Below are 14,373 nucleotides of genomic sequence, written 5' to 3'. Positions count from 1 at the left end.
TACATTGCCATTTGAAAATAGGGAAAATAGATTTCTGAGTGTTTTTTTGACTTTTTTGTTGTGGGTATTAATTTTAATATATTTGTTCTTTTACAGTAAACTGAAACATGCTTCCCCTATGATTTATTTTTTCATTCACATCTTTGTTCTCCTTTCTTAATGTTAATGAGTTAATGGGACTACATAGCATTCTACATGAGGGTCATTGGTGGGGAAATCTGGGTGGTAACAAATATCTTTGCAGGGGCACAAAGTGATAATATTGAATTATCATGATTATTCTATTATTAAATTAATATGCTATGCTATTATACCACCTAAATAAATAATCATTCATTTACAATACAAAGTACAAACACTAAAACTACACAGACAGACAGCTCCATTCAGATCGCTATCCCAAATTCGCTCCACTTAAGTTTAAACTTCCTGATCATGGAGCTGTCAATCCAAATCTCACTAGCCAATGAGAATAAAGCATGGTTATGTCCCGCCCACATGAGAGCTTTGTGACAGAATGATGAAAGTAAACTTGTAAAAGCGTAAGTTCACAAGAGTGTTTTTTGTTCTCATTTTATATCTTCTTCAGTTCTTGAAAGTTTGCTTTCATTTGTTTACACAAACGTTCTCACTCATTAAAGGAACACGCCCACATTTTTGGAATTTAGCTTATTCACAGTATCCCCCAGAAGCAGTGCTTCACCTTATGAGAATAGTTCCCAGTATGTATACTGTTAAAAGAAGGCTGTGTCTCATATCACCTTGTTATTTGTACATGATGTGACTATACAAATCACAACACATAAATAGGAAAAATGTTTGCGTTATTTTGTCACTTATTGGGGAGCAGTTTTCTAGCTGGAGCCATTCACTTCCATTCTTTGTGCTTATAGCTAAGCTTACGGGGCTGCATCAGACAGAGTTACAACACACACGGAGATGAGAAAGGTATGGATGGACTTATCTTACTCTGGGGGATACTGTGAATAAGCTTAATTCCCAAAATGTGGGTGTGTTCCTTTAAAACACATTTCACACTGTAATACACTTGTGCTGTAAAAGTTGAACACAACAAGAAGACTGAGTAAACACAACAATTCAAAACTGTTCACACTTTTTTAATGATGTTTTTGTACCATTTGTGCACAATATAAACCAGCTCAGAGTGTACAGGTGTGTCATATGTTTATACCAACAATGAATAAATAGAAACTATAAATCTGAGAGGCAAAGGAGAAAGAGTATGAGATGGTGGACAAAGAGAAAGAATAATAAAGAGGTGGTGTATGAAGAGGAAGAGTATAACAAAAATGAGGTGGTGGATACAGTGGAAGAGTAAAAGGAAGAGGTGGTTGATGAACAGGAAAAGAATAACGAGGATGAGGTGGATGAGGAGGAAAAGTATGAGGAAGAAGTGCTGGATAAGGATGTGTAAGAGCTGGTGGATGAGGAGGAAGAGTATAATGAGGAAGATGAGGAGGAAGAAGTGGTGGATAATTTTTTTTAGGAAAGAAATTACAGCTGACTAAAAACCAACTACAGTAAAATACAAAGTTAACATGCCAGCTCAAACAAATGGGTTTTTAAAGACTTAAAAGTAGATAAAGAAGGTGCCACTCTGATCTGGAGCGGCAAGTTATTCCATAAACGGGGCCCTACCACCGAAAAGGCTCGATCTCTTCCACGTTTTATTTTAGAGGGAGGAATTAAAAGGAGATGCTGATTACTGGATCTGAGGTTAATGGAGGGAGTATAAAATGTAGTAGTTCAGATAAATATCTGGGGGCAAGGTTATATAATGATTTGTATACCAGTAAGAGATTTTTTAAATCAATTCTAAGATTGGATAGGTAACTAGTGAAGGGATCTCAGGATGGGGGTGATATGGCCGCTTTTGCGACTGTTATGAAGAGAGCGAGCAGCAGCATTTTGGACCAGTTGAAGTCAAGTAATTTGTAGAGTCCAAGCGAAAAGTGATAAAAGCGTGAACAGCCATTTCAAGCATTTTGTGATTTAAAAAGTGTTTGACCTTAGATAATAGGTGGAGTTGGTAGAAGCTTGAGCCAATTACAGAAGAGATGTGTTTGTCCAGTTTAAGGGACTCATCCAAAGAGACCCCCAGATTTCGCACGCTAGCAGATCTGAAACCTGATAGGCTGCGCAGATCTAAAGTGGAAGCCTGTGGATGGTCAGTAGGATTAAAAACAATCACCATTGTTTTATCTTCATTTAAAGTTAAAAAGTTTTGAGCGAGCCAGATTTTGATCTCATCTAAACACCTTACTAGTGCTCAAAATTGAGCCCAGAGGAAGAATGTACAAGGAAAAAAGTTATCTAATTTAATAAAGAATTTTTTATTGGTTAAAAATGACTGAAACCATTTAAGGACCATACATTTAAGACCCACGTCAGACTCTAATCTAAGTAACAAAGTGGAGTGGTCCACGGTATCAAAAGCTGCAGAGAGGACTAAGAGAACCAGGACCACAGAATCACCAGAGTTGGAGGCTATATAAATCTCATTTAAAACTCTATGGAGGGACGTTTCTGAGCTTTGAGCTGATTTGAAACCGGACTGGAAAGTTTCAGTTATACCATTAAGATTTAGAAAGGACTGCAGTTGGTCAAGCACAAGTTTTTATAAGATCTTTCAGATAAATGGTAAAACAGGGATTGGGCGAAAGTTATTCTAGATATGGGGGTCTAATGAAGGCTTCTTAAGAAATGGGGTGACAGTCACCACTTTAAGGGGAGCAGGAACTGAGCCGGTTAACAGGCATTTATTAAAAAAGGAAACCAAATCAAGGCCTACTGTGTCAGCGGTTGATTTTAAATATTTTGGGTGAATGGTGTCATAAGGACAAAAGGATGGTTTGGTAGTATCAATAATTTTTTTAAAGATGAAAGGAAAACGGGTTCAAAATTATCCCAAAAGTCGGGGAGCAGGCAGGGGGGGGCTCAATGGGGCAGAAGTAGAGCAAATATTGGGTCTCTATGATTTTTAAAATTAAGTCAAAGAAATAGGAAGCCTTAGCAGATTTGGCAATAGACTGATAGGCGAATTAACTGTCTTTAAATAGTTGAAAGGAAATATGCAGCTTCAGTCTTCAGAGTCATCAGAGAGTCTGGTCAGTATGAATAAAGTGTGTTGTTATCAAGGCTTTTGCAGCCTATTGTAGGGCAACTGCAGCACCTGACCATAGGCAACTTGCTCTCTGTGAACTTTTCTGATAGGTAAAGCCTGTCAGTGGGGTATTGCCGTGTGGAATGCCCAGGTACCCTGTTGTAATTCCTTCGAGGAGTTCCGTCTGGAGATGTCACGACTCTTTGATCGCTCGCTCAAGGCGACGAGGCCGCCACTCGCTTGTCACGTCTTTTCCAAGGAAGATCATCAGTCACGGATTTTGCTATTCGCTTCCAGACACTCGTGGCTGCGTGCCACTGGAACGAAGCCGCCTAACGTGCCCATTTCCTCAACGGCGCCATTGCTGATGAAATTGCTGCTTTGGAGATGCCTTACAATCTGGAGGGCATCATAAATCTCGCCTTACGGGTAGAGGGACACCTCGCGTTGCGCCACCAAAGACGCTCAGCTACAAACTGGCGCAGTCTAACTAATCGCGAGACATCTGAGTCGAAGAGTCAACCTTCTTCGTCCGAGCCTGAACCAATGAAACTAGCTTGGAGTCAGTCTTGTCTTGAGTCTTGTCTGGGCGCTGCCCCCTCTCCTGAGTCTGTGTCTTCTGTGTTACAGTTGGAGTATTCTGATTTGACCGGGGTCCTGATGGAGTATCGTGATCTTCGTTCCGTGTTCAGCAAGTCACAGGCGACCCCTCTACCGCCGCATTGCCCCTATGACTGCACTATTGACCTTCTGCCAGGTACTTCTCTACTCAGGGGTCACTTATATTCCCGTTCCGGTCCTGAAAGAGAGGCAATGGACAAATATATTTGTGAATCGTTACAAGCTGGTCTCATTCGCCACTCCTCTTCTCGGACGGCTCTCTGCGCCCATGTATTAATTATCGAGGTTTGAATGACATCACTGTTAAAAATAGGTACCCCTTACATTTAATGTCTTCTGCCTTTGAGATTTTGCAGGGAGCCCGGGTCTTCACAAAATTAGACCTCCGCAAGGAGGGCGATGAGTGGAAGACGGCATTTTATACTCCCTCAGGGCACTATGAATATTTGGCTCTGCCATTCAGCCTTTCCAACGCGCCAGCCGTCTTCCATGGCCTCGTCAATGCCGTGTTGGGTGACATGCTTAACTGCTTTGTCTTTGTGTACCTGGATGATATATTAATTTTTTCTTCCTCCCTCCAGGAACACACCCAGCACATCAGGCAGGTTCTCCAACGCTTCATAGAAAACCAGCTTTTTGTTAAGGCGGAGAAGTGCGATTTCCATGCCGAGTTGATTACGTTCTTTGGTCATGTTATTTCTCCTCAAGGAATAAATCCAGACCCTGCCAAAGTCTGAGCCATCACCAAATGGCCAGTTCCCGACTCTCGTAAAGCATTGCAACGCTTCCTGGGATTTGCCAACTTTTACAGACGTTTTGTCAGAGGTTTTGGACAAATCGCTTTGCCGCTGCATTAACCTCCCTAAAGTGCGTTTTAATTGGAATTCCCAAGCTCAGGAGGCCTTTGATAATTTAAAGTGTCGATTTATCTCTGCTCCTGTAGTTTGTTTTCCCAATCGTGAATCTCAATTTATTGTAGAGGTTGATGCATGAGATCTTGGAATAGGTGCGGTACAGTCTCAGCGATCTTTTCTCATCGTTTAAACCCTGCTGAACGTGATTACGACATTGGCAAAAGAGAGCTTTTAGCAGTGCGGTTAGCCTTGGGCGAGTGGCGTCATTGGTTGGAGGGGTCAGCACAGCTCTTCCTGGTTTGGACGGATCATAAAAATCTAGAAAATATCCATTCGCCCAGGAGGTTCACGTCAGGCCCGCTGGGCACTCTTCTTTGCTCATTTTAACTTCACTCTCTCGTACCGGCCAGGATCTAAGAACGTCAAACCCGACATGCTCTCTTGTCTGTTCAAAACCCCGCAGGAGGAGTTTTCAGCCAAGACCATCCTTCCTGAAGGCATGGTGGTCGGGGCTATCACCTGGGGGATCGAGCGTTGGGTAGCAGAGGCCGGACGAGGAGTGCAAGTGCTAGAGGAGTGTCGATTATTTGTACCGGTTGCGCTGCGCCCTAATGCCCATACAGGCATTCGGGGAACGCTGGCTGTCATTCGTCAGCGTTTTTGGTGGCCATCCTGGACCACAGATGTCCAACAGTTTGTGTTAGCCTGTACTGTATGCGCTCAGTGCAAGTCTGTCATCAGGTTTCCACCCTCAGACCAATGGGCAGTGCGAAAGGGCTAATCAGAAACTCGGTCGCATGCTCCGCTGTCTGACATCTAATAACCCAAGTTCCTGGACTCAACAGCTCTCATGGGCCAAGTAAGCCCACAATGCCCACTCTGTTATGGCAACAGGTATGTCCACGTTTGAATGTTGGGTTGGTTACTCACCTCCTCTTTTTCCCTCCCAACAACTCAACGCTGCAGTTCCCTCCGCTCTGGCTTTCGTTCAGCGCTGCCATCGCACCTGGAGGAGAGCTAGAGAAATCATGACCCAATCCTCCTTGAAGGTCAAAGCTGCCGCCGACCGCCGCCAATCCTCCCCCTTGACCTATGTGTGCGGTCAACGGGTTTGGTTATCTACCAAGGATCTGCCTCTCCGTGTGCCTTCTCCCAGGCTGGCACCTAGATTTATTGGCCCGTGCCACATCACTAAGGTGGTCAATACGGTGGCCGTTCGGCTTAAGCTTACCCCCACCCTGGGTCGAGTTCACCCAGTTTTTCATATATGCAGGGGTAATCCGGTGTTTCTTTCTCAGCTAAACCCTGTCACTACTCCCCCCGTTTTGTGGATGGCTCTCCAGCTTAAACTGTTAAGCTGACATGGCAGGGGTTTTCAGTACCTCGTGGACTGGCAAGGTTATGGTGCAGAGGAGAGGTGTTGGGTGCTGTGCTGTGAGGTCCTGGACCACTCGTTGATTGTGGACTTCCATCAGTGACGAGGTGAGCCTCCCACTGGGGCACCCTGTGGTGCCCCTGAAGGGGGGTACTATCATGTCTCCGGTCTGATCGCTCTGACCTCTGCTGTCTTTTGTGCTCTTTGTTTTGTTTTGTTGTGCACATGGTTTTGTTATGACAGCTCGCCGCGTGCTCAGTGTCTACGTGCTCTCACCCCTCCCTCTCGTTTTCCCATTCATTATCTTGTTACACTCGCACCTGTTTCCTCTTTTCTCCTAATTGTTTCCCCTTCTTATATCCCGTGTTTCCTTGTTCTCTGTCAGACTTTGTATGTGTTTACCACCCTCTCATCATTTACTAGTCTTCCGTTTGGTAAATTTATTATATTCTAGTTTGTACTCACCCAGTTCGCTGTGTGCACTCTGTCTTGCTGCCCCTCTGTTTTCCCCAGTTCCACTCTCCTGCAACTCGGACACCCGATGCCCTATCTCAGCTGGCTCCAGTGAATGTGCCCCTGCTCCTTTCCGCCTCGCTTCTCTGCAGTGGATTACTGATTAGCTACCACCTGCATCTGCTGCTTCGCTTGGTCGCTGGATTGGTCTTGGATTATTATCACGCTGCTCACAGTTTTCGGGACTGTTCATTGTTTACCAGCATTCTCTCTCTAAGCTCTAAATAAAACTGTGTTTCTCACCTCACCCCGCATTTGAGTCCTGTTCTCATGACAGATAACAAACTAAAACTTTGCAAAACTAACAGAAAAATGAAAAATAAATAAAGAGGATATTTCTTACGTTTTTTCTTTGTCAATTTATTTCATATGTTACAAGTTTATATGTCTCCACTGATCAATACTGAAGTATAGGTGAATAATCACACTTAAAGATGATTGGACAGAAAGGGGTAAACAGGCTGGCTATCTGCCTGTAAACAAAGGCAACGTATGACGCAAGAAATCGATGACATTATTGAAAGGCACAACAGATAGGATATTACACTGGTTAAAAATACACTGGTTGCAATTTTCTCTGGATTCAAAAACTATTGGAAACATAACAATCTAGTAGGGATTTTTGGATATTTTAATGGAAAATATTGATCAAGAAGCATATATCAAAGTCAGGCAAACATATGTAGGAAAATTAAACACTAAAGTTTATTATTTAAAAACAGAGCAAAAACACTTTAAGTACGCCACACAGTCTGCATATAAGAGAAGATTAAACTGAGTAAATGAATCTTTGGTGTTGTGGTGTCACATTATTCTGGTATCTTATGACGGCTGAAATAAACTGCATCGCCTCTTTTACTCAGACTGGACTGTGGAGCACTTTCTTCTGAACTCTTGTCCTCCAGCGCGAATCCACTTGTTGGCCACTACATTAAAAGATTTATGTGAAAACAATAAAAAAATTTTCTTTCTATTTTACATCTTTTATTTGAGGGATCTACTAAATAAATATATGCCTAATATACAGTAAATGTTATATCAATTTCATGCACTGTACACAAAACCAGGCCATATTTCATGCAAATCGAAAGAAAGAAATACAGAAATAAATACATTTTGCTCCAAAAGAAGACTTTTGAATCAAGTTATTATTAATAAATATGTGAGAACAACACAAATGCTTGGAGACAACTCACCCCATTTATTGCCTACAAACACAGGGCAACTTGCATGTAAGGTTGTGTTATCTTGATTTCCATTTTCTAGCAGGTTGAACCAAAGCACTGCTGTACCCTATAAGGGAACACAATGGTGGTAACATGATGATGTCACCTAAAGAGTGTGACACACACTGGTAAATACAACATGATCTCACAAAGTTCCGTGGGATAGTCACGGAATTTTGTGCTCATTTTTTCGTGGCATTCTCACGGATCTCCGCATTTTTCCGTGGCCCTGCTACGGACTGTCTTTTTCCGTGGCATTCTCACGGATTGGTTACTCAACTGCTTTTTCCTATTTTCAAACCATTTTCGCTTCGGTTTAGGGTTAGATTTGGTGTTTGCATTAGTATGTCACTTTAACTATTGGTTTATATAATTTTTTCTGATTTATTCTTTTATATTTTCTAAACTTTAAACAATTGTCGCCTGGCGTTGGGGTTAGAGTTGGGTTTGGGTAGGGATGTCATTTCATGTAAATCTATTCTAACCCTAAACCGAAGCGAAAATGGTAAGAAAATAGGACAAAACAGTTGAGTAACCAATCCGTGAGAATGCCACGGAAAAAGACAGTCCGTAGCAGGGCCACGGAAAAATGCGGAGATCCGTGAGAATGCCACGGAAAAATGAGCACAAAATTCCGTGACTATGCCACGGAAATTCGTGAGATCAGGTTGGGTAAATAACACATTTCACTAACTCTTTTTGGAAGAAGTGCTGCACCAGTTGTAGGAAACACTGTCGCCCCGCCAACATCCACATCACTCATCTACAACAGAGAAGATGAGTGTCAGCAGTCTGGAAATAACATTAAAGTGCATAATAAACAGTTGTTTGGATTATAGTCTCACATAGATTAAAAGAGTGGCAATCCGGTCACCTCTGAATTGAAAGTCGGAGTCATTTGAGAGCTGTGGAAAGATTTGATGTTGTGAAGTAAGAAATTAATGGTCATAAAATATTTTTAAAGGGGTCCTATTATGCCCTTTTCAGTGTCTTGATAAAGAAAAAAAAGAAGAGCGCGTGACCAATATGGTGCTTATTAGTGGTCTAAAAGTAAGGGCAGAATTACTTTTACATTGATCCCCTTTTATAAACGTAGGATTTGGACGGCAATTAAATTACCACAGCTCAACTATACCTCATTCCCTTATTACATATTCCTGGTAGTGTTTACATTTGAATATTTGTAGCTCTTGAAGGAATATCTTGAATTTTAAATCCTTTTCCTCCTTAAACAGCAACATTTCACAGTTGAAAAAATGAAAACACATAATAGACCCCTTTAACTAAGCAAAGTCAACTTAAACTGTATTTGCTCGTTTACAAGAGCTTCAACAGAAAGAATCAAAGCAATAAGAATGGACCATTTTTAAATATACATTCTGTTCTACCTTTGAGTCATAATGTGGCTCATACTGGCCTCCAATCCCATAATTTGCAACCTGAAAGAGATGTTGTATCTGAGTTCGAACAAACATTTAGATTGAACAGTATTGAAACTGATAAAAGACATGCATATACTGAATTCGCTTAAAGTAGTTTTGTATAAAAGTGTCTGCCAAATGCGTAAATATAAGATGAAATTCAGCTTTGCATTGTGATCTGTGATGCTGCGTACACACCAAATGCGAAGCATCACATTCCTTACTTCAGATTACTTTGGGGATTTTAAATTTTTTGCTTGAGATATTTTCAACTTGCGCAAAAAAGCGTGTGAGGAAAATAGCGTGTGTTTCACGAAAATCGCGCCGCCCAACACCCCACACAAGTTTGCGTTTGTTCTAGGGCTGTTCCGAATACCATTTTTTGAGCTTCGAAGCTCTAGTAGAAATCAAATCGAATATTCGAAGCTTCGGAAGGAGGGGCTGAAAATTGTTTTCTCTTTAATAAAGGCAGGAATCTGTGCGCGTGCGTGTATGTGTGCGTGCGTGCGTGTGTGTGTGTGTGTGTGTAGCGCCGTGCCTGTCACGCGTCCTGCGAGAACAGCATTAGTGAAACAAAACACAAGAGCAATACTTTTAATAAGGTAGCCTAACATTTTTCTGACAAACAAACTCTCCCGTATCAGAAATTAGCAGCACAGTAATTACTGACAACGTAAAGGGTAGGCCATTTAAATAAAACAACGAAAATAAATGAACGAATGAATGAAGTTCAACAAACTGTAATAAAACCGTAGCACACTTTCAAATTCAAGTTTATTTACTTACACTTACATCATCCAAAATGTTTTTTCATCAGTAGAACAATAAAGAAGATATTTTGCAGAAACCCCAGTGCTCCGTCATGCAAGTCAATCCGCTTTAAGAGCTAAAGCATATATATCCAATACAAAAGTAATCCCCCATAACTCCGTGTGACATATTGACGTCTTGTGAAGCAAATCAATCAGTTTTTGCAAGAAACTGAACGTTATTTACACACTGTTAGCTTGAATGACAAAGCAGGAAGCGCTTTTCATTTGAGGAGATCTTCTACTGGTGGCGTTTGGTGGCTGTTGGCAGACATGGGGACTTGTGACTTGGTGACTTGGACTCGAGTCGACTTGAGTCGCTATTTTTCTGACTTGTGACTTGACTTGACAAAAAATAAAATACTTGAGACTTGACTCAGACTTGGAAGTTAAAAACTCGGGACATGACTTTACTTGAGACATGATGACTTGAGTGTTAATCACATCATGTTTTCAGTTTGAATATAAAATATATAAATAATTTTTAAAAATAAAGTTGACCCAGTTGGAGCACAGGCTGAGATTGGCGTTGTCATGACTGAATCACGACACTATCATCAGTCATGCACTCTCGTACCTTACGCACACCACACACCACAGAACAGATATCAACATGTCAGCCGGAGGGGTAGCGGGGGTCATCGCTTTCGGCTTCAACAAGATGGCAAAAGACAGACAGTCTGTTGCAAGACATGCAACATTAAAATCACGGGCAGCCAGACGACAACCTCCAATTTCGTCCGTCATTTGAAGGTTAGTTGGTAGTTAGCTAATGTAATAATAGCTAAAGTAGCCATTAACCCTCATCATACCGTGTTAGGGACAAATGTAGGCAAAATAAGTTTAATTTATTTTTAAAAAATACTTCCCTTGATCTGAGCGGTACGAGACTTGGCTACTTTTTCTAAGTTTGCCATCTGAACATACACACACAGAGAAAAATGACTGGATTCTACAATGTTAGGGCCGGTTTACATATCGCGTCTTTTGCCCGCTCAAGTTCGTTATTTCAAACGGAAGAGATTACAATTTTGTTTAATTCCATGATGTATTTTACTGAACATGAGTATTTCTTTATATCTTTATATTCTATATATCTTTATTAAGATCAGTTTCTGGAGGTAAAATTACAATAATAAGGTGACTTGACTTGGATTTGACTTGACCTACTACATGACTTGACTTGACATGACTTGACTTGACATAGCCTGTGACTCGACTTGACTTGACTTGAAGAAAAAAAAAACTTGGGACTTACTTGAGACTTGAAGGTTCAGACTTGAGACTTACTTGAGACTTGCACATGTGTGACTTGGTCCCATCTCTGGCTGTTGGCTATGGATGTTGGTCTCTCTGCGCCACCTAAAGAGCGGGAGCGTGAAGCGCACCTCCTGCTTGGCAAAAGCTCTGCATTAACGCTGTAAAATATATATATATATATATATATATATATATATATATATATATATATATATATTCAAATCTCAAAATTGAAAATCGTATGTCAACCCACAGAACGAATATTCGAATATTCTGGTCCAGCCCTAGTTTGTTCACATCTTTGCATTGATTTTGCAAGTAATCTACTTGTGTCGTTGAATTCGCATTTGGTGTGTATCCCCTATAATGGGGCGCGAATAGACGCTAACTTACGTGATGCGAATGACGCACATTGGGTGGTGCGTTTGTCGCAAAATTTTCCTCAAGCACTATTTTATTTTCCTCAAACGTATCTTCGCGCAAGTTGAAAATATTCAGCTCAAGCAAAAAGTTAAATCCCTAGAGTGAGAAATGCGAAGCATTGTGTATGTCCCCATTAGACTGTTCATACTTGAAGCTCCTCAGCTGTCCGCAGATCTAAACCCGTGACATCAGCGATTCTCTGATTGATTTGTGCAATCAAAGGGTCTTCATCTTCAGATAGCCACGCACTAAAAGAGATTCAAAACATTACCACAAAACTATTGGACTACTTTTTTTCCAATGCCAGGTTCGAGACAGGGCCATTAACTGAAGTTTTTTATGAATAAAAAATGGTTAAATAAAGGACATAAATAAAATACAGTAGCCTATAAAGTAAACTAGATGTCCACAAACAGAATTGTACATTTTGCACTGGTTTCTCAGTTGTACTTTAACTGTTAAAAAAATCAGTACTGAATTTATTTTGGATGGACAGAAATGTTTGCATGATTGTTTGATTTTTTTGTTCATAGAGTCTGAACACCGTATATACAAAACGAGAATACAAGTAAATGGTGTCTACTCCAGTAAATGTTTTGGATTCACCCACATTTTTTTCCTTTCCCTTGCCAGCTTAGTTGGGGCCTAATGTGTAAGTTAGATCTCTTTGAACAAAACTGAGTTATACAGTATGGCAACAAAAGTTTTCACCCTTTTGCTATCATCTTTTCATTTTTATGTAAATGGTAATGTATTAAGCATCTGTAATTATAAAAAAATAATAATAAAAGAGCAGTGTCTATTAACACAACAGTAAGTGCAAATAGCGTCCCTTTTTGGCAATCACTATTTACATTATCTCCACCTACCAATATCTGGTTTGACCACTAATATTTTAAAAAGATGCATGGAATTGAATAACTTTAGTGTCGCAGGCAGTAGTAAGTTAGGCTTGTTGAACTGACTTTTGACGCAATATCACTGGTGCAAATCCACCTTTTGCCAACCTCGTTTTTTTCCCTTTTCATATTACACACATTTATTTTCAATTAAAAAAATTTAAAAAGTGGAATTATAGTTCCTCATAAGTGTTTATGAAGAATAAAAGTATGTATTGGGTAGGGTTATGGGCTTTTATTTTCCCAGTAATGCAGCATCCATTTATTTTATTTGAACAAATATAATCATTGGCACTCCATGTTATTATTTCATCCTATTTATCTACAAAAGGTGCAAACAGTATCTGCCAATATAAAGTATAAATAGCATCTAATTAGTAATTACGCATATTGCAAAGTGTAACTAACTCTTAAGAAAGAGAAAATAAGGTAATTTTTCTAAACTCCATTTTATTTAGTCTCCTTTGTTAATGTAATGAGTGCTTTAATCCCGCCCCCTAGTGGAACGTTAATTTCGCACCTAGAAAGGTGGGACCAATTAGTGAGACGCACACACGGAAAAGGAAAGAGTGCATGCTGTTTGAAAAACGCTCTGAAATTGTAAATATCGTTCTAAAAGGTTATCAAATACATGAATGGATAATTTAAGCACCTAGCTGGAACGGGAATAAGGTACTGTGTTTGATTTGTTTAATGTTTATATGTATTAATACGTGTGTTAATCTATTTGACTGTGAAGAAGTGTTTAAATGTGTTATCATCACTTGTGTCATGCAAAGTTTGTTAACATAAGTTTTTAACATTGTTAATATTGACTGATGTAATTTATATCTTTTTGTAATATGTTTGTTCATGTTGGATAATGTTTATGTTCGTAAGAGCTGATTTTATGTTATTTATCTGCCCTGTAGCTCTTACGGTGTTTCATGAAGAAAAGGTGTAACAAAAGAAAGGCAGATTTGTGTTTTTAAAGGAAAGGCTAACGGCTGAACACAAAATAAAGGCTTTTTGAAACATCAGTACGCTTCACCATTGTCTGGCTGGGGTTTTGCTACAGTAAGAGCTTGACCCGCATCGATTCCGACGACCGTTGTCTACAACGTGCTACGGAGGGTCTTTACCGCGCCGGTTACCGCTTCGGTTACATCATCGTCATCGCGCCTGACCTATTTCGGACAACTGTCTCACAGATTCGGTGCAATGGTCAAGTACAGTCACATTTACGGACACTGATGCAGGACTGTGAGTATTAATCCACTATTATATAGACAATAGTACAACAATACGGCGAGCAACGGATGAACGGCTTCTCAGACGGAACATTTAATACTCACTGGCTTACCAACAAGAGCAACAAAATAAACTGTGATTATATTTGCACTCATGCCTCTATGCATCTATATGGACTCTTTCTAATTAAAGACATATAGATTTTTGTTGTTTGGACTTTGCATTTATATACCTAGTTAACAGTGTTTATTGAGGATTTAATATTTACATTTTCCTCACTTTGGATTTAAGAACGTTGATAACTTGTTCATTGTGATTTTACACTGACATTTATAATTTTTCTGGTGTCTATATGTACATGCATATGTGTCAGCAACTAAAATTTATGTTTTGATATTTTATGTTTGCACATTCATATCCAGAGCTTTACCATATCTGCTAAACTGTCTTTTTCTGCCATTAGAGTTTACAAAAAAATTCTTAAGTGATAATGTCAGAGTTAGGAAATGAGGTGGAGGAGCAGATGGTTGGTCATCAGCATGATGATTTACAAGATGGAACCCAAATAATGATAAACCCATCAGAGCAACCAAGTCTAAAAGAAACTAATGAAGGTAA

The 14,373-nt window shown here is 40.0% G+C and overlaps 1 protein-coding gene across 1 annotated transcript in view; it reads right to left on the bottom strand.

Annotated features, from left to right (window-relative positions):
• Positions 1–6,882: 6,882 nt before the first annotated feature.
• The window catches only part of LOC135776723 (prolyl 4-hydroxylase subunit alpha-2), a 44,389-nt gene continuing 36,898 nt past the window's right edge, over positions 6,883–14,373 (bottom strand). The window contains exons 9-14 of the mRNA XM_065287596.2: positions 11,775–11,874; positions 9,102–9,152; positions 8,559–8,618; positions 8,408–8,476; positions 7,684–7,780; positions 6,883–7,413 (exon numbers count right to left, since the gene is read on the bottom strand). Coding sequence (XP_065143668.1) covers positions 7,343–7,413; positions 7,684–7,780; positions 8,408–8,476; positions 8,559–8,618; positions 9,102–9,152; positions 11,775–11,874 — 448 coding nt within the window. The 3' untranslated portion in view covers positions 6,883–7,342. The remainder of the gene's footprint in view (positions 7,414–7,683; positions 7,781–8,407; positions 8,477–8,558; positions 8,619–9,101; positions 9,153–11,774; positions 11,875–14,373) is intronic.

The sequence above is a fragment of the Paramisgurnus dabryanus genome, chromosome 18, assembly GCF_030506205.2.
Source record: "Paramisgurnus dabryanus chromosome 18, PD_genome_1.1, whole genome shotgun sequence".
NCBI lineage: Eukaryota > Metazoa > Chordata > Actinopteri > Cypriniformes > Cobitidae > Paramisgurnus > Paramisgurnus dabryanus.
Note: the sequence above shows the minus strand (reverse complement) of the source record. Positions and strands in the feature narration are given on the sequence as shown.